The sequence below is a fragment of the Rhizophagus irregularis genome, chromosome 26 (genome assembly GCF_026210795.1).
Source record: "Rhizophagus irregularis chromosome 26, complete sequence".
NCBI classification, from domain to species: domain Eukaryota; kingdom Fungi; phylum Glomeromycota; class Glomeromycetes; order Glomerales; family Glomeraceae; genus Rhizophagus; species Rhizophagus irregularis.
Genome location: NC_089454.1, coordinates 3,402,413 through 3,423,502, shown reverse-complemented (window position 1 = coordinate 3,423,502; position 21,090 = coordinate 3,402,413). Strand labels below are relative to the sequence as shown.

General features: G+C 30.1%; 4 protein-coding genes across 4 annotated transcripts; 1 reads left to right on the top strand and 3 right to left on the bottom strand.

Moving 5' to 3' along the window:
- Positions 1–1,402: 1,402 nt before the first annotated feature.
- OCT59_017903 (uncharacterized protein) lies at positions 1,403–4,483 on the bottom strand (the record flags this gene model as incomplete). The annotated part of the gene is made up of 13 exons (XM_066137799.1): positions 4,211–4,483; positions 4,063–4,149; positions 3,788–3,990; positions 3,586–3,719; positions 3,392–3,500; positions 3,165–3,315; positions 2,965–3,092; positions 2,761–2,892; positions 2,241–2,682; positions 2,045–2,172; positions 1,883–1,973; positions 1,553–1,617; positions 1,403–1,478 (listed from the first exon to the last, which is right to left on the bottom strand). Exons 1-13 carry the CDS (start codon positions 4,463–4,465, stop codon positions 1,403–1,405), a joined length of 2,001 nt encoding a protein of 666 aa, XP_066004340.1. The 5' UTR covers positions 4,466–4,483.
- Positions 4,484–8,934: 4,451 nt separating this feature from the next.
- On the bottom strand, positions 8,935–11,390 carry OCT59_017902 (uncharacterized protein; the record flags this gene model as incomplete). Its single annotated transcript, XM_025320091.2, has 8 exons — positions 8,935–9,156; positions 9,238–9,554; positions 9,647–9,917; positions 10,003–10,320; positions 10,384–10,592; positions 10,677–10,759; positions 10,884–11,041; positions 11,115–11,390. 8 exons carry the CDS (start codon positions 11,388–11,390, stop codon positions 8,935–8,937), a joined length of 1,854 nt encoding a protein of 617 aa, XP_025172194.1.
- Positions 11,391–13,251: 1,861 nt separating this feature from the next.
- On the bottom strand, positions 13,252–13,613 carry OCT59_017901 (uncharacterized protein; the record flags this gene model as incomplete). The annotated part of the gene is made up of 2 exons (XM_025327272.1): positions 13,252–13,497; positions 13,563–13,613. 2 exons carry the CDS (start codon positions 13,611–13,613, stop codon positions 13,252–13,254), a joined length of 297 nt encoding a protein of 98 aa, XP_025172193.1.
- Positions 13,614–20,282: 6,669 nt separating this feature from the next.
- On the top strand, positions 20,283–20,781 carry OCT59_017900 (uncharacterized protein; the record flags this gene model as incomplete). Its single annotated transcript, XM_066137797.1, has 2 exons — positions 20,283–20,460; positions 20,552–20,781. The coding sequence occupies 2 exons, from the start codon at positions 20,283–20,285 to the stop codon at positions 20,779–20,781; spliced, it is 408 nt and encodes a 135-aa protein (XP_066004339.1).
- Between the last annotated feature and the right edge of the window lie 309 nt (positions 20,782–21,090).

Sequence of the window (21,090 nt, the reverse complement as noted above, 5' to 3'; positions counted from 1 at the left end):
GTTGGGAATAATAGAGATTCCCTTCCCATGAAATAAATCTTGAATTAAATATTAACTATTTTGAACTATTTAACTATTTTAAACTAAAAATTCGGCTTTCTATATGACCGAGAAATGTAAACGAAGATTTCCGGTCATTTATAAACTCAGCTAATCAATAATATGATATGAGTGCGACAGGGGATTAAATAAATTGCTATAATTGATGTTTTGATGTTTAGAGTTTGTTACTTGCGTTTATAAAGAATATAAACATTGAAGAAGCGTGTCATTTTGATTATTTTTGTCATATCAAAAGTATTATTAAGAAATGGGAGATATGAAATTCCACCGGACCGCAGCTTTATCTTTCATGTTAATAAAAGTACTTAATTTATTACATAATAACGCTTGAAATGAATATACCCTTGTATAATCAATTTTTTTTTTATTCAAATAAAACATAAATCAATTTTAACTTATACTATATGTTTCCATCAATAAGATACGACTTGGCAACACAAAAGTAATCTTTCTCATCATATGTATAATATTTTTTATTCTGAAAATACATTAGGCGATTCCAAATCCTATTTTTCCAAGTTTCACCATAATGTGCATAATGTGGTGCAACTAGTATACTCAACATATTCCTCATAAGTACCCTCAAAACCAGATTGTGAATGCTTAGAAGACATGATAGTTATAGCCATTTAACAAATCTTAGCAGTTTATAGAGTTATACACAGCGATTTTATTGATTTATAGTGTTTTTAGTAAATTCTAGCGATTCTTTATCAATATATTATAATAAAATATCGGATTCACATACCAAGGATTTATGGTAGCCGGATTTGTTGCTAGGTTACACATGATCTGCGCTCATGATCCGGACGATTATTTTCGGTAATATTATTTATTTTATTTATTGATTAGTTATACAAATTTATATTAACTAAATTTACGCTACCCTAGAATAAAATATATATAACTTAGTCCGTTAACTAAAAAACAATTTTGTGAAATTAATTTTTGGTAATTTTATTTTATCGTGATGTATTTTTTTATTGGCAAAAAAATGTTATAAGTTATTTTATGTACTTTTAATTTTATTATTTATTATAATAAACTATTAAGACACTACATTTTACTTACTTTCGCTGTAATAGATCATGTATTTTGTTTGTAAATATAATTAAAACTAAATAGTTTGTTATTATACATTACAAATATAAAATATTATTATACATACTATGTACACCCATATGTAACTGATATAAGAGATACTATATAACCCCAATTTGATAACATAAAGTTTATTAGTATTATTTATAAGAGGTTAAGGAATTATATATGGTTTCTGTTATATCCTGCATAACTAATTGTCGCAGATTTTCTGTGAATGTGATCTTATAATATTATTTTAGCGTTTGCAACATTTTTCAAAATAATATAAAAAATCCCCAACTTTCTCTAGTATAATGACACCCTTTATAAACCTTATTTTGTTGTTGATATGACATGTTAGCAATCTTTTGGAAAATATTTCGTAAAAGAAAGGTTTTATAATTACCGAAAATAATCGTTCGGATCATGTGCACAGATAACGTGTAACCTGACAACAAATCCGGCTATCATCTATTAATCAGATTTCGGATTTTTTCTTTAGCCAATAAAACACTGAGATTTCGGCAATTACACACCTGATGCTGTATCATTTTGAGTTAATAGAGCTGAGGAATGTGATTTGACTGAAAAAAAATATACATATATGCACCCGCTTCGTTCATGTCCGAAAAGCAGTAATAATACAATAACTTACTCTGGAATAGATACATCTGGGAAAAAAAATCTTAGTCCGATGAAAAATCACGTGTGCGTTTCGTTTCGGAACGCCAATCACTTTGCCAAGAAAAATTATCGCATAAACAGATACATTACATATACACTTTTCCCAGTACACACCCCACATCATACCGCATACGGGAGGTAAACTTAATTAAAATTTTGATATTTATTTAGAATTTAAGTCGCTCAATTTTAGACAGCTTTTAACGACTCTCACTTTTGCTTTTTAGGCCGATTTGGCGTTGGTGGATTCTCCTTTACTATATGAACTTTCCGCTTGGCAAATAACTTATTTTTTTGGTCAGTATATAACTTGACCTTTTCGACATTTTCTTTCATAAAGGACTAAATGTAAAACAATCATTAGAAAAAATAGCGAAAGAGTAGAATTATGTAAACTTCATAATACTCACAAAAAATTTTAGGCAGGTTATAATTGCTTCGGCTAGTACAGGAAGATCCTGCCAAATTGCAGGAATTTGAAAACTTCCGTATTCCTGAAGACAATATGATTTTTGGTGCATTGTACACCAAAATAAAGATACCTCGGTGCGATGGCCAAATGCACCAAAGCTTGCTAGATCTTTATGATCCGATATTCCATCTCTAAGATGAAGAATAATTCTCTGATTGAGTACATCCCTCATGGTCCGAACTAACTTGTAATCATGGATGAAAAGTTGAGTAACATCATCGAAATCTGGCGGTCCTGTCTGTTCATAAATGAACACTTCTTCATGACTTTGCCAGAGACGGGCAAGACCATCTACACGTTTTGCTTCCAAGACTTTGTCAATAATTGGGTTTATTTTAGCATTACGTCGGTGCTTGCTACTTTCAACAGGGACTTCAAGGCTATAACAGTGTAATGTCATAATGTTAATTAATCACTGCCGATGAATATTCTCAGAAAGGATAATTGAATTCACTTACATTCTCCAGTTGATATCAAGGATAGCTTTAAGCGTATTATTCAGTATTGGACTCACAAATTGTGAGTTATACTGATTTTCTCCAAGTTCGCCTGATTTTAATATATTGTATGGTGATTTGAAAGCTTCAATACTAAAAAAATAAAATAGAAATATTAACATAATGGACTGAAAGCATAAAAAGGATCATAAAGTTTAAACATACTATGGGGCAAGAATATTATATATCGCATCCTTTATCATCAGTATCACCGGATCTCTGCTTTCGTTTTTATCGGAAATTGCATAAAGTCCGCGCCAGACCTCTATCCATTCTGCCAATGACTCTCTTTGCTATTTGGACATCAACGAATAATAAAAATTAGCTTAAAAACAATTCATCTTTTTCCAGATTTTGTAACATACCTTGAAGGTATCCTGTATTAATTTTTCCCATGTTTCAGATATTTTGTATTCCGGATATGTGTTTGTCACGAATTTCTCCCAGATTACTTCAGGAATTTTTTCTGTGAATTTTGAAGCAGGTCGAAGATCCATTATGTCACTATGACATAAGCTAATAAAAGGTGATAATAACAAGTAAGTCTACCTATTTTTAAGTTCGTATAAACCACAGGTACAACTCTACTCACTCAAAGATATTATCGCATTCATTACAGTAATCTCCGAAAGTTTCCTCCAAATTGACATCGTCTACCATCAGTGCTGTTCTTTCCACTTTGCCAATCATTGATTCCGCCACTTTTTGAGAATCATCACCCGAATTCAAGCAACTGTGTCAGCCTTATGGTGAACTTGTAGCACAAGCTATTCATTTGCAACGTACCACCAGCTATAGCATTCTTGTGATTCTCTTCGTCTTGAAGTTGGTATCCATTATCCTGATTTTTCTTGTAAATGTTCTCATTTGGTTCGTGTCTAGAAAAAGTCGTGTGCACCGCTGATCTTGCATTAGAGAAACTTTATATGAATGAATTAAAATTAGGTATGACCATCAGAAAAATCTCATATGGTCTTTAAAGAAATACCTTTGGCTTCCTGAACCACCAATTTCATCATTTGATTCACCAAAGAGAACAGATCCTTCCATTGCTTCCTCATCGTCACTATTGTCTGATCCTCTCTTTTTCTGCTCACGGGAATATTTTCTTTTATTCGCTTGTCTTTTGGAACTAACAACACCTATGGCATAATCATAAGCCTTTTTGTTCGTTTGTGCATGTAACAAGTTCTATTTGGATTGCAAGCTACACGCGTAAGTTTTCCATTTAGATCGTACCAATAGATGTTAACAACCACGAACCTTGCTAAGATTTTTGCCCTGTCGTTCTTTTATTAGTGCTAGATATGTCATCTCAATTGCTTCCATCGTATCTTGTCTTTCAGTTTCCTAATTCATATTTTTATAAGCATTCTACGAGCAAATCAAATAAATAGATCTTGTTACTTACATCCATAATTTCCGCGAGACTTTTCACATATGCTCGAACGCTAAGAGGTGCCGATTTGAATTTATTTATAATACGCAGAGACTCGTAAAATTGTTCTATGCATGTGGTCCAAATAGGAGGCTCAGTGTTCTCACATATCCAATTAATGTAATGTTCGAAGGTCCAAAACCTTGCCTGTACGATACTAAAGTATGCATGAGTCTTCGGATTCTCTGTACTAATATCAACACAGTATGACCAGACGCCGGTAGACATTCTCTGTGGTTTTGTTAGCGAGCTTAGAATCTGACATTCAAAAGTAGAGAAGCGCGAACGCGATCTCTGCTCACGTGATGATAACCATCAAATCTTAACGGTTACACAATTTACTTATATACTTTGCGCGGCCAAAATATTTCTAGTGATTTCTCAAGTAAATTGACAGACTGGAAAATGACAGAGTACTTCGCGACGGCCACTTGGGCGGCGAGACTTTGGGAGGTGAACTTTGCTCAAGCCAGATCGCGACGGCCACTTGGGCGGTGATCTTGCTTGTCATTGTGATGAAAAGTCAAGAAATTAGATCTTGCTTTTTTATTTTGATGAAAAGGCCAGTATGTTCATGACGGCCACTTGGGCGATGAGCAAACTGAGTTTACTATCCTCCAAAGAGTTCACGACGGCCACTTTGGCGGTGACTCTTTGGCTTTTCCGTTTATAGCCGTTCATTTACTTTTGCCAAAAAAAAATTTTTTCAAATAACACTTTTAATGATTTTTTAGATATATGGATATATAGCGAGTGGAAATAAATGATGCTATCAAAGAGGGAGGGAGTACTCGGAACCTAAGCGATAAATGAGAGTCCCAGCATCAAATTATTTCTTTGCTCTCTCACTTTCTAGGAAAATATCTATAGCTAATTTGTTTCTATCACTAAGTTTCTCATACTAATATCAGATTTCCGAAATACTTTATCCCACCCATATCTACAAAATTTTAGTCTATCTATATCACTCCCACCCGCATAGACTATGTAAAAGATTATTCCCCGCAAGAGAACTTTTCTGAGAGGAAGTAATTTCGATTTTATAGGAAGAATTCGAAGGTTAGCAATGAGATATAAAAAAAAAAATAATCAATGTAGACGTATTTCCGATCCATACTAATTCATTTTCATAACATTCCATTCCGCCTGAAATTTGTTGCTTAATACATTACAATAACAGTCGATTTTTTTATCGCCAGTATAATACTGTGCCAAATATCAAGATATACTCATATACTGCGCCAAATTTATTGAGGAGTGTGATTTAGGTCATGTGACGAGACATGTGAATAATTTCACTGCGTCTATTGTACGCGTGATGATTTTCAAAGATTGAAGATCAGAATGTAAGAAGAGTAATATGTCCGTTTTATTTTGGGATATCTATAGAGGAATATATATATATATATATGGAAAAATAGATTAACATCATCAGTAAATTAAATATGGTGTAAAACTCTAAAATTTTTTTATTCGTAGATTTACATAAGCTTATGAGGCCATGAAGGTTTACGTATTATAATATTTTTGTAATCTTATAAAATGTAATCAATGTAATTTTATATAGATTTGCAAGACGTAGTTTTTCAAAATGTAATATTTTGTAATCTTATTAGGTGATAGTATTTTGAATATTTACATTCTTTAGTATTTAGGCGCAATTCTCTAAAAATTTTACATTATAATGTATAATTTTTTGTAATTTTATTAAATATTTTTATTTAATAATACTTAGATTATTGTACATAAATTAATTAATGTTAAAACATAAAACTTTAATAAAGAAATTGTGATAATGATGCAGCGATTTTTCCAAAAAAAAAAATTAAATTGCAATTTTTTTTTATTTAAAATAAACCTTTAAATTCCTGCACTAGATGTATTTTCGTCCGCTCTACAAATTTACTATAGGTGGTTTAGAAGGCCATTTTCGAGTTATTTAACAAAAACTGTTTTTTCGACAAATCCAATTTTGGACAAAGACGATTAAATCGGTTGTTATATACTAAAGTCAAAATCTATTTCCAAAACCTCCTTCCATTTATAAGTGAATTTGTAAAACAGATGAAAATACATCTAATGTGTAAATTTGAAAGCTTTACATTAAAAAGAAAATCTTTAACTTGAATTTTTTTGAAATTACTGCGCCACACTGCGCCGTCAACCTGACACACATTTATATCTATACCTAATGATGCTATACCCTAATAATGCTACTCTCTTACCCACTTCTAATTATATAATAGTAATGGATTATGCAAACAAAGGAAATTTAAGAAGTAATTTAAAAGAAATAGTCAAATATAATTGAAAACAAAAATTACATATGTTGTAAGCAAAAGCTTATTCATTGTGATTTTCATAATGGCAATATTTTATATCATAAGAATAAAGAAGATGAAAATGATGAAGAAAATGAAAAAAAATAAAGTAGATAAAGTATATATGTTTGTGCCCCAAATCTCAATATGCCCCAAATTGACGATAATCATCGATGATTACTATATGTGAAAGGTAATGCTTTGAAAATTCTTAAGGCATTATAAAGATGGGCCGATAATTTAGGCCGATCGTTGATTTGGGGCAATCGTCAACTTGGGGCACAACATATGTATATATTAGTGATTTAGGATTATGTCGATCTGAAATTATTGAAAATACTCTACAATGTTATACAAAGAATGTTAGAATGGAAATCCGTTGAAAAGGCAATTGGGTATAACAATCTTAATACAAGTATATCATGCAAGTCGTATAAGATATGTATAAAAGAAATTGACTTTTATATAATTATTTTATACTAGGTAATTTTTATATTTATACTTTTTATATATTCAAGAGAGTCATTAAACACTAAGAATAGAGTAGTAGAATATTTTACAAATTTCTTAGTTTGTCAATTTGTTTAGTACATTTACAATATTATTAAAAACTGAGATATCTATTAAATATATTAAATTACTGCACGATAATATTCGTAATGTTAATACTTAAAGCTCGTAGTAAATTTCTTATGCTGGATCCTACCCTCCATTGAAATAAATGCGAATATGTATTACGCATAACAAAAAAAAACAGGCAATATAATTAACCAACAAATTAAATTATCGAAAGATTTATTTATTGATTTTTGCAACCCAATATTTTTTGGATAAAAAACATCATAGTGTAATACTTCGAATGTGTTTATTTATATGTGATTTATAGTGCCCATAAAAAATTTTTTTTGCTATATTGTTGGGTAAGTTCATATAATATCATGGAATAGGATTTCAAAGCTTAGTAGGGAAGTTGTTTTTATTCACGAGACTTATCGCGAAATCGATTTAAAAGTCATTGTTCGAAATAGGGTATATTCTGTTTTGAAGCTATGGCCCCGCCAGTTCACTACAACTCTGGTCTTAATCCTAGTTTCCTAGTTACCCGATTGATAAATTTTGTCACTTTAACTGTTTAATATCTTAAAAAGGGTATGGTTTAGACTAATCGTGAAAAATTTTTTTTTAATTTTTGCAATGAAAAAGATTTAGATACCATTGGTTAATATTAACTACTGAATATTGGAGAAGGATATTGTATTAATCAATGAAATAGAGAACAATGAAAAATGCGAAATATAGAAACGTCTCAAAAAACGAACTGGAAATCTCGAATATCTTATAATTGATTTGTGTACAGAATTTGATGTATTTCAAAATTAGACGGCCTTCATATATAATATATCTTTTAGTTTATTTAGGCTAAATATAAGACAGTATATCCACTACCACCTCAAACAAAAAATTTGAACCCATTTTACTTATAGAAAATCATTGTTTTTGATTAATTAAGGGTATTGTACTTTGGAACTTAAGAAGTCTAACATTTTATCATTTATCAAGTTTTATGAATAGTATTTACCGACAAGAACAGCAGAGATTTATTAATACCATATTCATTACCGTGATTTCTTTAAGAGTAAAATGTTATTTTTATGCATCAGTTCAAAAAAGTCAGTATTAATTCTGTGGGTTTTAAGTGCTTAAAACAAATCTTGTCGATGTAAAATTTTTTTACCATTCATTTAGTACCGTTCTTTCATAATATCTCGTTAATTTGGAGGATTATATAGTATATTCTGATGTTTTCCCTTAAGTTTGCAGTTTGCACATATCTTAAAGTAAAATAAAGTTACCAATATTTCTTTTTTTTTATTTATATTAAAGTATGTACTTTTTTTTTAATGATCATTATATCCTTACATACTACTTATTAATTTAATCTTGCTTATTCGTGTTTAAATGACTCGGAAATAGTCATAAAATAAATATTAGGTATGTTTCGGAATGGAGTTGTGTTCAACAAATGATGTACTATTCGAATATTAACGTAGTTATCATTTTTTCTTTTTCTAGTATTGTTTCTCCTTAAGAAAAGAATTTCTGAAAAGCGTCACTGAATGTCCTGTACTGCATGTGACAGGAACGCATACGGAAATCTGTGGACTTAAAGACGCGCATCGGGACATATCAACTTGGATTATTATGTTTATTAATAATATCCAACTTATCATTGAATTTGAAAAATATCGTATTTTTAAAGAAATCAGTTATAATATTAATGAGATAAAGGACAGAGATAAATAGATACATTCATCTGTATTATAAAGATCACATAATCTCTAGGTTATGTTAATGCTTGAGGAGTTTTCTTTATCATCAAGCTTTATTTTTGTAATCCTCTTCAATTAACCTACTTGCTTTCCATGCAACCATAGCAGTGGGGGCATTAAGATTACCAGCCGGAATAGTTGGAAAGATTGAAGCATCAACAACTCGAAGATTTTTGGTTCCATAAACTTGAAGACGATGATTAATACATCCTCCTTGAGATTCTGGTGCCATCTTTACAGTACCACATGGATGAGATGATGTGATTGACTAGAATGAGAGAAAAAAATCATTGTAAAATTTCGATTCATTTGCTCCATTAGTTTATTAATCAAATTTATCAAAACTTACCACTTTACGAATATATTGTTCCCAATCTTCATCGCTCATCTCTTTGTCTGTATCAAATCCAATTTCTTTTACGCCCCAAACAGTACTTAATGGAGGTTGTTTGAGTATTTCACGTGACAGTTTAAGACTGCTCATCATATTATACAAATCATCAGGTTTTTCATAAAGGTTAAGAAATATTTTTGGATGTATAAATGGATTAGAGCTACGTAATTCTAAATGACCAACACTTGATGGAAGATTAAGAACCGATAACAAAGTAAGAATTTCATTTTTTCCTGGTTCAGCAATAGCGAGTCCGAGTTTAACTGTATTCGCTACAAAGTTATAAATTGATTAAGCATTTTATAATAATAATAATATTTTTTTTTTAAAAAAAAAAAAATTAGTATTTCAGATATTAGCTTACCATAAAATTGAATATTAGGACGTTCATCAAGGAAATGCTCTTGACTAGGAATTTTTCCATCAATATCACTTTTATAAAACATTCCAAGCTCATAACCATTACTCGAATAATGTAATTGAGAAGCACTTGTACAATTCGGAACAGAAACTTTGGCAGAGACGCAACATGAAGGGTGTTCCAATAAATTACGTCCGACTGGTAATTCTTTACGAACTTTGATATTATTTTCTTCTAAATTATTTTTTGGTCCAATTCCAGAGAGCATTAAAATCTTTTAAAATTATTAAATACCTTCATCAGTTCATTGTTTTATTGAAAATCTTTCATTTCATTTCATTTTTTTTTAAAAAAATTACCTGAGGACTATTAATAGCACCACCACAAATAATCACTTCACCCTTTGGAGCAATAAAAGATTCGTGGACTCTACCATCATAAAAATATTTCACGCCAATTGCAACATTTTCATCTTTCTTTTCTTCGTTCCAAATAATATTTAACATGTGAGCAAAAGATTTAACATTAACTGCCACGAATTTTGCAGCATCATCGCTTAATCCGTGAGGAGACCCTATTTCGAATGGTTTTGAAGGGGGATAAGTCTCAACTTTTTTTAATGCATCTGTTAAATAACCATCAGCCAATGAAAAGCGCTTTCCATCTTTCATCGTATACTATATATTAAATTAATTAATAAATTAAAGTTTAAAATTAACTTTAACTTGGCATTTATTTACCTGGTGTTCTCCTACTCCATTTTGTCTAACGCCATTAAAATCATTATTATAAGGAATTCCAAGATTTTTTGCGATCTTATAAATATCTTTTAAAATATCATAGTTATCATCCGAACTATCTTGTACGTTAAGTAAACCATTGAACCCATGATATTTTTTAAATTCTTCATCAGGACTTTTACGCTCATTATTTTCAACTGCTTTAAAAGCTATTATTAAATAAAAGATTTAAAATAAAGAATTTTCATAAATAAAGTAAAAAAAAAATATAATGTACAGTATGTGATACTAACCCTCGAGACAATGATCATAATCCCAAATTTTATATTCAGGACCTTGAGCAGCCCAAAGGTCGTAATCAGCTTTTTGACCTCGTCTAAAGAAATCATAACATTTAAAATTAAGAATATAAACTGAAATTTTCGTATTATAAATTTGAAAGCTGTTTTAAATCTCTTTTTCTTGTTGATTGAATGTAAAGTACTTGAAAAAAAATTTACGTATAAACCATTGCATTTATAGTGCTGCATCCTCCAATAACTTTGCCACGTGCATAAGGCATTCCTTTATTCAATACTTCTTTAGTAGGATCAACAATACTGGGCATTTTTTGATCTTCTGTAGAATATCCCCAATCTGTTTCACTTGTTCGATAAACCTGTTATATTAAATCATCAATGAAAGGATTTTATGAACAATTAACTTCATAATATCAAAACAACGAAACATACCGAAGGAAAACCACATGGTGAACGCATTATATCATTAACTTGCGTATTTGGTGGACCAGCTTCTAATACCAAAATATTAATGTTGGGGATATTATAAATCAATTCTCTCGCTAATACACATCCTGCAGTTCCAGCTCCAACAATAATAAAATCATAAAATTCATTGGTCTTTTTAAATATTTGTTGTTGATCTCGGATATGGATGCTCTCTAACCAAAGGTTACGAATTTCAGCATCATCTTTTAATTCTTTATCTAATTTCAAATCGGATGACATTTTTTTTATCAAAAAAAAATCAAATAAAAAAATCAAATAAGAAAAGAAAAAAAAATTATTTTTTCAATGTTAGAAATATAACGATAAAGTATGAAATTTTAACTTATTTTGTTACAACTTACAAATCAAGTATTTTTTTTTGTTAATCATTATTAGTAATCAATTGCTAATATAGGAAATCGAAATATTAATTTGATGGTGCTATTCTAATTCGACAGTTTTGTATTTTTGTTCTAACCATTAAAATCTAAGTTGATAAATATTATATATCGAATTTTTTTATAAAATAGCTTGGTATAAGAAAAGTAAGTCTGGTACAGTCGTACAGATTTTTTATAATTAGATACTGTAATTGAGCAAATATAAACTGTTAATATTTTCACCATACCAAATTTTAATTTATTGGTAAAAATTCTAAATCGTTTTGTGTTATAAAGTATCAACCTTTGATGTGAATAAAAAAAATAAACTTTTTTTTGCATGTATACAGCATCACGGCGGATTTATGAAATACCCTAAATTTGTCCGTCATGTCAAATTAAATAAATATTTGACAGTCTTTTAGTCACCAAATTTCCCAAATTTATTAGTGAACAGTCAATCAGCTGGTATGGCATCATGGTTTGTACTATTATTAAATGCCATTATAGCAATTGCTTTAGGATAAACAATATTAAAAATTGGAATTACATAATTAATTATTTGATTTACCAAATGATTTGAGGTTCACTACCCATCTTCATTTTTATCAGATTTCAAATACTTTCTTGTTTCTATTAGAATATTTGGATTTGCTAATATTTATTCAAATGTTAATTATCAATTATTTCTAATAAAAATTTACTAAATATAATTGATTTTTCTTATTCTTTTTTATAAAGAAGTAGTTCACCAATTGGTTCCCAAACAATTGGCTGATTATCATTAGAGTAAAATAAATATTCATCATAAGTTATAAGAATATGTAAAAGTTCACCACTAAAAATTTCTGGGTTAATTTGTATTATATCTTCTCCTATAAAGGTTGATATTAAACATTCAAACTTTTCCATTTTTTTTAAAAAAAATTTTCAATATTCTAATATATCTTCTTTTCATGCCCATCATAATTCTAATTTTTTAAGCCAAATATGAGATATTTTATTAGAAATAATTTTATTATTTGCAATTTCAATTTGTAAAAAAATTACTGAAATAATGAATTAACAAAACTCTTTAGGAGTAGTTTTCCAGGACCCTATACTGTATATCTTTTAAATAATTCATAACTAACTTTTTGCCAAAAAAAGCCTAATTTGCTCCTTTTCTATTTTTAGTTTTTTGCAATTATCTTGGCATCTAGTGATCTGATTCATATGGATTTTTTTTTATTTTGTAGAGCTTGATGAGAGCTATAAACAAAAAAAATGTTCACATAAAATTGGACCAGTGGAATACCACCATGTGATATAATTATATCACATGGTGGTATCCCACTTGCCCTAGATTATATTATCACCATATAATCTGGGTATCATCACTGTATCACCATATGATCTAAATACCATCATATAATCTGGGTACCACCATATGATCTAAATAATATAATCTAATTATCACCATATAATCTAAATAATATAATCTAATTTTTTTTTTTTTTTTTTAAAACTTTATTATAGATGCGATCATGTCCTATTATAATCATGCTTACTTACATATATAAACTTACAAAATATAAGATAAACAAATACATATAAGAATTAAGCATTATGAAACAAGACTACTTTTCATAAAGAACAAGTCAACCTGTCATCTAAACGATCACATCATTGTTAAAAACCATGATGTGACCTCAAATTCAAAGGTGACTGTCATGATCTACCTAAAAATTTGCCCAATGACCACCTCGATAGAATGCCAAATCATTCCATTTATTCCAATTACTTTCTAATATCTTACAGCCAACATCTTTAACACCCACTTCAGTGCGTTTACTATGTGACTTAGCTTTTTTATCTTTACCGCTAATACCGCATCGCTTTTCTTCCTTTATTTGTAACTCATTCCTTGGTTCCCAAATAAGCACTTTGAATTCTAATAAAGCTCTCCCAGTTATTTGTTTCAGTACCTTATACAACAATTTTTCTTCAGTTATTTATAGCACCTTAATAATTCTATTAACTGACAACTGACTTGATTCTTCATTAAAAATGTAAAATCATATAAACATCCAATATCCCACATACCTAGCTCATTAATTTTACCTTTTAATTCTTGTACTACACGTTATAAATAACGTGCATGTATGATTCTTTCTTTATTAAAAAAGCTGTATGTACATACTATCGGATACAGAATGATGAAATAAACAAAAACAAAATTTTCTAAATAATTCGATAAAACTGTGGGAAGTCTATATATTTTTCTTTCAAATAAAATTTGCCATATGTAAATATAATCAAATATGGAATGATGTAAAACTAAAAATAAATTCAATAGACAAAACTGACTATATAAATAATATAATCTAATTATCACCATATAATCTATTTATTTTCATGTATCAGGTATCTTTTTTATACTCTAGCTATTCTTTTAAATCTTTCTTGCTATCTGTATTTTTTTACCACCATAAAATCTAACTACCACCCACTATTTAACCTAATTATTATTATATAATCTAAATACTACGCTTTTCTTCTTATTTCTGAGTCGTTTACATGCTAAATTCTATAATGGAGTTGTTAGTTCTCTGTAACTGTTTAGATATCTGGTTTTATGTTGAGAATGCTGACTTTCTGCACCTAGTTGGGTGCTGGATTCTATATTGGAGTGCTTACTAAGGTTGCTTGCCGAAACCTGTTTGGCTACCAACGTTCGGTGCTACGAAACCTCTTATATAGGGCCGAAACTAAACGCCGAAACGCCGAAACTGCGAAACTTGTCAAAATTGCGAAACTGCCAAAACATGCCGAAACCTCTATAATAGGTTTCTCCATAGTTTTGGCATAGTTGATCATAAGATTTGCATATTGTTACGCCAAGTTACACCAATTAATAATATAATTTAGATGATCAAATAATCTACAGATAAAAGATTAAACTTCAATATTTTACCGTCGTCTTAGTTCTTTTAAGCTTTATCTAGTGTTAGAATTTTCATTTCTAACTCCCATATTAATATTACGATATTACACGTTTTTACAGTTTTTTTTAAGGGGCTTATATTCATTAAAGGAAAATGCGTAACATGCATTTAATAAACCCAATTCCGTCATCTCCTTTAACACCTGAACTAAAGTTTCTTTTACTTTATTCCGTTTTCTTAATAATAAAATTAATAATAAACTGTTTCAAATGACTGATCACATAGAAGATTCACCCATTAAAAAGAAAAATAGAGGAGGTCGGCCACCTAATAGCATTTGGGAAGATATTAATAAAGGAGAAGCTGTTGGTTCTGGCAAATTTGCCGCCTCCTGCAAGTACTGTAAGAATACATGGTCACACGGTGAAGTTTCAAAGCTTGAAGAGCATCTTTCAAACCATTGTCCAGATGCGCCAGCAGCAGTTGTTAGAAGGTATATGACTAAAGTAATGGAACGGCAAGATAAGTCAAAATTAAATCCAAAAAAGAAAATACTCCGAAGGAATTCAAAGTAACGCTGGATGATTACGTGATTCAACAGAGCTTAACGAACAAAGATGTACACGAATTAATCATGCATTAGTTAAATTTTTTATTGCGTGCGGAATTGCGTTTAGAGTAGTGGAACATCCCTTTTTCATCAATTTTATAAAAGAGCTTAATGCCGGGTATAATACACCAACAAGGAAAGTATTAGTAAATCAACTACTTGAATGTGAATTAGCTCAAGTGAACTTCAAAGTTAATTCTGAGCTTGAAAAGGAAACGAATTTAACGTTAGGTTTGTTAAATTAAATAGGCTATCATATGTCATTTTTATTTAATCTTACTTACTATATAATATTAATTTATAATTTAGCCTTTGATGGTTAGACGTCTGGTACACATCGTTCAATTTGGAACTTCATTGTAATGACTCCATCGCGTAAAGAATATCTTTATCAACTTTCTGATTTGTCTGAAAATTCGCACACTGCAGAATATCTAGTTACGGTAATTGAAAAGGTTATAGAAGGTATTGGAGAAGATCGAATATGTGCTGTAGTTTCCAATAATGTGGCCAATGTTCGTAATGCACGAAAAATTATACGTGAGAATCGAATCAAGATTGAGAATGTGCGATGCGTTGCACATTCTATCAATTTAATTGCATGCGACATCATCAAGAAGAAGTTTGGGGAACGTTTATTAAAACGTGTTAATATTTTGACAACCTTTTTTAGAAGTTCTCATTAGGCTAATGCAAAACTTGCTCAAATAATTAAAGAAAAAGGAATTAGTGGAGGAGGATTAAAATTATATTGTAAGACACGCTGGACTACTACTAGTGAATCCGTAAATTCAGTAATAAATTTGGAATCAGCACTAAAAGAAATGGCCAGCGATCACGATAAAGTGCTAACAAATGATAAAATAAAACCGATTATTCAATCGAGAAATTTTTTTCAAATTTACGAGTTCTTGGATTTATTCTGGATCCTTTAAGAAAAGCGGTACTTTCATTAGAATCGAGAAGAGCTACACTTGCAGATTGTTTCCTGAGCTTGGCAAGACTTGCAGCTACATTAAAAAAGTTACCCAAATCATTAAATCCTGCATTCTGAAGTCATTGTATCAAAGTAATAAATGAAAGATTTGATGAGTTCGATGATGATAAGTATATTACTTATTTTTTTATGGATCCCAGATTTAGAAACGCGCCACTTAAAAAATGCGCCCTCATGAGAATTATCAAATGTGCAGCTTCAATCGGGAAAAATTTAGGTTTCAACCGTTACGAAGCTGAAACTTTATGTAATCAAATACAGAAATATATCAATGAGCAAGAGCCATTTGACCTAGATATCAGTTTTGCTAAAGATAATTCCGTGAATTGGTGGAAATATATTAATACCGAACCAGAACCAGATGCCCTGCCAAGAATTGCAAGTTATCTATTTGCAATATGTCCTAACTCAGCAACTTGCGAACGTGGATTTTCGACTTTAGGATGGCTATTTCATAAACGTCGCTTAAATCTTAATGTGGATAAACTAGAATCCATGTGCAAATTAATTTTGTATTGGAAATCCAATTCAAAAACTGAACTTGGATTTTATGGAATTGATCAAAAAAAGAATACTCGTCTTAGTGATGATAAGATCAATATACGTATTGCAGAAGCTTTTGCAGAAGATGACGATGAGGAATATAATGAGGAGCAAGCTTCTACTCAGAGATTAACTACAAGCGGCGAAACAATATCCGAAGACAATTGCCGTGTAGTAATCGAAAGTCTATGGATTGATCAATTTGTTAATTTATTGCATGATTCAATTACTAGTGAAATCAGCGATATTCCAAGAGATATATTGGATGATTCAGATGAAAATAATGCGGAAGATGATGAAGTTGATGATAGTGGTAATAACAAGAGACCCGGAGAAGGTGACTATGATTATGATATAGATGATGTATTAGATATGGATGACGGTGATAATAATGACGATAATTATGATGATAATGAGGAATAATAATAATGAGAAATAATTACAATAGTTAATCCAATGAGAATTAATTCTAATATCATGTGATTTAAATAATGATACTATTTAGGAAATAAATGATGTAATTATGCAGGGCAAAATATTCGCGATCAAAGTAGGACCCCGAAGAATACATATAATACTGGGATCCAATTTTGTATAAACTTACTATGTAATTTCTTAATAAGTCATATGTTTGAAATTGTATAACCAAATAGCAGTTACGCAAAAAGTCAGATTTTTATTTGTATAACAATAATGATTTTTACAATAAGTAAGATTTTCATTTTGTATAATGGATATTAGAATTTTTTTTTATATACGTTTAAAATTTTTTAAAGTTTTTTTTTATTTTTTGTTTAAGAAATTTTTAAGATATTTTTTAATAAAGAGTTTTTTTATTTGTTTTAAAAAACACTTGAAATATTTTTTAATAGAAATTGTTTTTTGTTTAAGAAGTTTTTAAGGGTTCGTTTAAAGACATTTTTTTAATAAAAATGAAGAAATTTTTTTAAAATTCATTTACAAAATTAAAAAAAATACATTTTATTATATATCTCAGCATCCAGTGATCATAGAGAAATGAAACACAGCTTATTAGATTCGTCTCAATACGATGAGTCGAATGGTGGTAGTTTCATATTTCTAGGCGCGATAGATGCCGAGTTATGTGATAAAATGTAAAAATAGGACCCCGGATATCTCCAAAACAGGTCATAAGTCACACTTTCGGCAGATTGGCCCATTTTTCAGGGCTCAAAAAATCGTTTTTTGTAAATATCTCGGCATTCAGTGGTCCAATTTTGATGAACTTTTTTTTAAATTGTAGAGCTAAATGAGGGCTACAAAATAAAAAAAAGTTCATTAAAATTGAATTACTGGATGCTGAGATATTTACAAAAAACGATTTTTTGAGTTTCAGCAAAAAGGGGTGTTTTTGGCCAAAAGTCCATTATGACCTTTATATTAGATATCCGGGGTCCTGTAAAAATGCACAGTAGACGAAAATACAAAGTGCCGATGTGTGGTATAGCTCATCATCTACCACACCTAGAAACACGAACTACTACCATTCGATTCGTCTTGTCAAGACGAATCCAACGAGCTGTGTTTCATCTTTTTACGATCACTGGGTGGTGAGATATATAACAAAATGTATTTTCTTTTATTTTGTAGTATACACCCAAATTTTTGCATAAAACTTACTATATTATACATATTGGGCATCAATATCTATCGGGTATTTAAAATTTTAACATGCAATTTTGTTTAAAAATTTTATTTAAGTTATTTTTTAATAATTTTTTTTAATAATTTTTTTTAAAAAAATTTTTTAAGTATTTGTTAGAATTTTTAAATAGTTTTTAATAATATTTATTAAAATTTTCAATAAAATTTATTTGAAATTTTTCTTTAAAAATTTTTTTTTTATATAAACTCAGATTTATAATTGTATAATTTATAATAAAATTTGAACTTATGTGATGATTTTGTATAAAGCTTCTAATAAAATTAGGCGTATAAAGTTATATTAAAATTTTGGGTCTGGATCTGAGTTGTATATGTATTCTTCGGGATCCTATCAAAGTCCAGTTAACATATAATTATGCAGGCAATGCAGGTAAAGATGGTCATCGGTCCTAGAAGACCGCGGTCCTACGGTCCTACACCATAAAAAGACGGACCGGTCCGTCTTAGTGTAGGGACCGCGGTCTTTCGGTCCTGTATCACATATAATAAGACCGTCGGTCTTTTTAAGGACCGCAGTCTTTTTAAGACCGATCGGTCTTTTTTCTTTTTTTTGCAAATAAAAAAAGATTTTCTTCCCTAACTTTATTAGGAATAGCCTTGTTTTATAAATGAACACTAATTGGGATGGTTTTTAATATAAATTTTTTTTTTTACAAATCACCTGGATATCATCACAACGTCATGCAAAATTTAAAGCTTTGAAAAAATACTTCAAAACGCAATATCTCGCTATCCAGTGATTATAAAAGGATGATTTTACCACCATTCGAATCGTCTCGCTGCGGCGCGTCGAATGGTATCAAAATCATGATTTTAGAATCGATAAAAAAAAAATTACGTCGGCAAAACTATTTGATAATAAATTCAATAATTACCGACTATCTATCGATCCTAGAAACATGATTTAGTCACCATTCGACGCGTCTCGCCGAGACGATTCGAATGGCGGTGGTTTCATCCTTTTACGATCACTGGATGACGAGATATTCCGCTTAAACGCTTTTTTGGAGTTTCGGAGTTTCAGCGTTTTGACAAGCAACTCTACAAGTGGGAAGAGCGATTGTTATTATTTATTGGTTTGGAAATGGCCGGTCTTTATATTATTTTATGAAGACCTTTGTCAGATTAATAGGTTTATTCAATATAAAAATCATTTATTATATGAAGACCGGTATGAGGACTGGTCGGTCCTCAGGACCGGTCCTACTGCGCCACAAAAAAATGCAAGACCGCGGTCCGGTCCTACAAGTCCTGGGACCGACCGGTCCAGGACCGAGTAGGACCGGTAGGACCGATGACCATCCTTAAATGCAGGCAATTGTAATTTTATATTATATTTTAAACCATTGCAATTTAATTAAGGAATAAGGATAAGCATATTATATTTTAAAAATAGTGCAATTTAATTAAGGAATAAGCATAAGCATATTATATTTTAAAAATAGTGCAATTTAATTAAGGAATAAGGATAAGCATATTATATTAGAATCAATAAGTTTTAAGGACTTCGTTAATTAAATTTATTACATTAGATCAATAAATTTTAAGAACTGCGTTACAAAAAAAAATTTAGAATTGCGTTAATTAAATTTATTACATTAGAATCAAAACTGTGTTTATTTTGTTACAAATACTTTAATTATGTAGAATGTTATTATGTTCATCAGTTTATGTTTTAAACATTATAACAAATTTTAAAATTATTATAAATATTATGAAATTTAAATTTTTTTTTCGCAATTCAAAACCAAATTGTATTTTAATTTTCAAATTGTATTTAATTTTCAAGTTACGAAAAAATCATAAAAATAAAAAATGGCAGCATTAGTACCTTTTGTGCCACCGCCACCACCAGTATTCCAATGAACGATTAACGCAGCTAGGCAATTAATCGCGGAATGAAGAAACTTACATCAGCAATTCGAAAGAATTGCAAACCGTCATCATGTAAATGCATGGACAATAATAGCAAATAGGGTGTTCGTTGCAATGGGATTTGCAGCGACACCCAGGCAATGCCAAACAAAATGGAATGCCCTCAAACGAGGTTATGAAAACCTCAGTAGGATAATAAATAATAATGATGATGACATTTCTATTATAAGTCCAAATAGTTTCGATAGAGCATGTTTTGCTGATATGAACAATAAATTCTGGTTACAAACCGGTAATTATTATTAATTATTATTTTAAATTAATTTTATTTAGGCAATTCATTCAATTCATTAATATTTTTATTGGATTTTAGATCTGTTTAGACGAGAGTATCGACGGCAGCATGCTGCGCATGATCGATGTCGATATGAATATAGATTGCGAAGGGAAAGAAGAAAGTCGCGATGCAGGTCCCAATCGAAGTAGATCAAGAAGTAGAGATAGAAGACGAGATAGAAGTAGAGATAGAAGACGAGATAGAAGTAGAGATAGAAGACGGGACAGAAGTAGAGATAGAAGAAGAGGTAGAAGCAGGTCTCCACATAGAAGATAAAGATATTATTAAATTTTAATTTTTATTATATTTTTAATCGTATATTTTATTAGTTTAATATTAAATATTATAAAATAAATATTTACATACAAAAAATCATATTGTCTTTATTCTTATAAATTGTTTAAATGCCGAAACTCTAATTAAATCATATAGAAAGTATTGCCGAAACGCTGAAACAGTTTCGGCAAGTTACGGCAGTTTCGCGATTTTGATAGGTTTCGCAGTTTCGGCATTTCTTGATGATTTCACGAAACTAGTTTCGGCAGCTTCGCGTACGCCATTCTGCCGAAACCCTCTAGTTTCGGC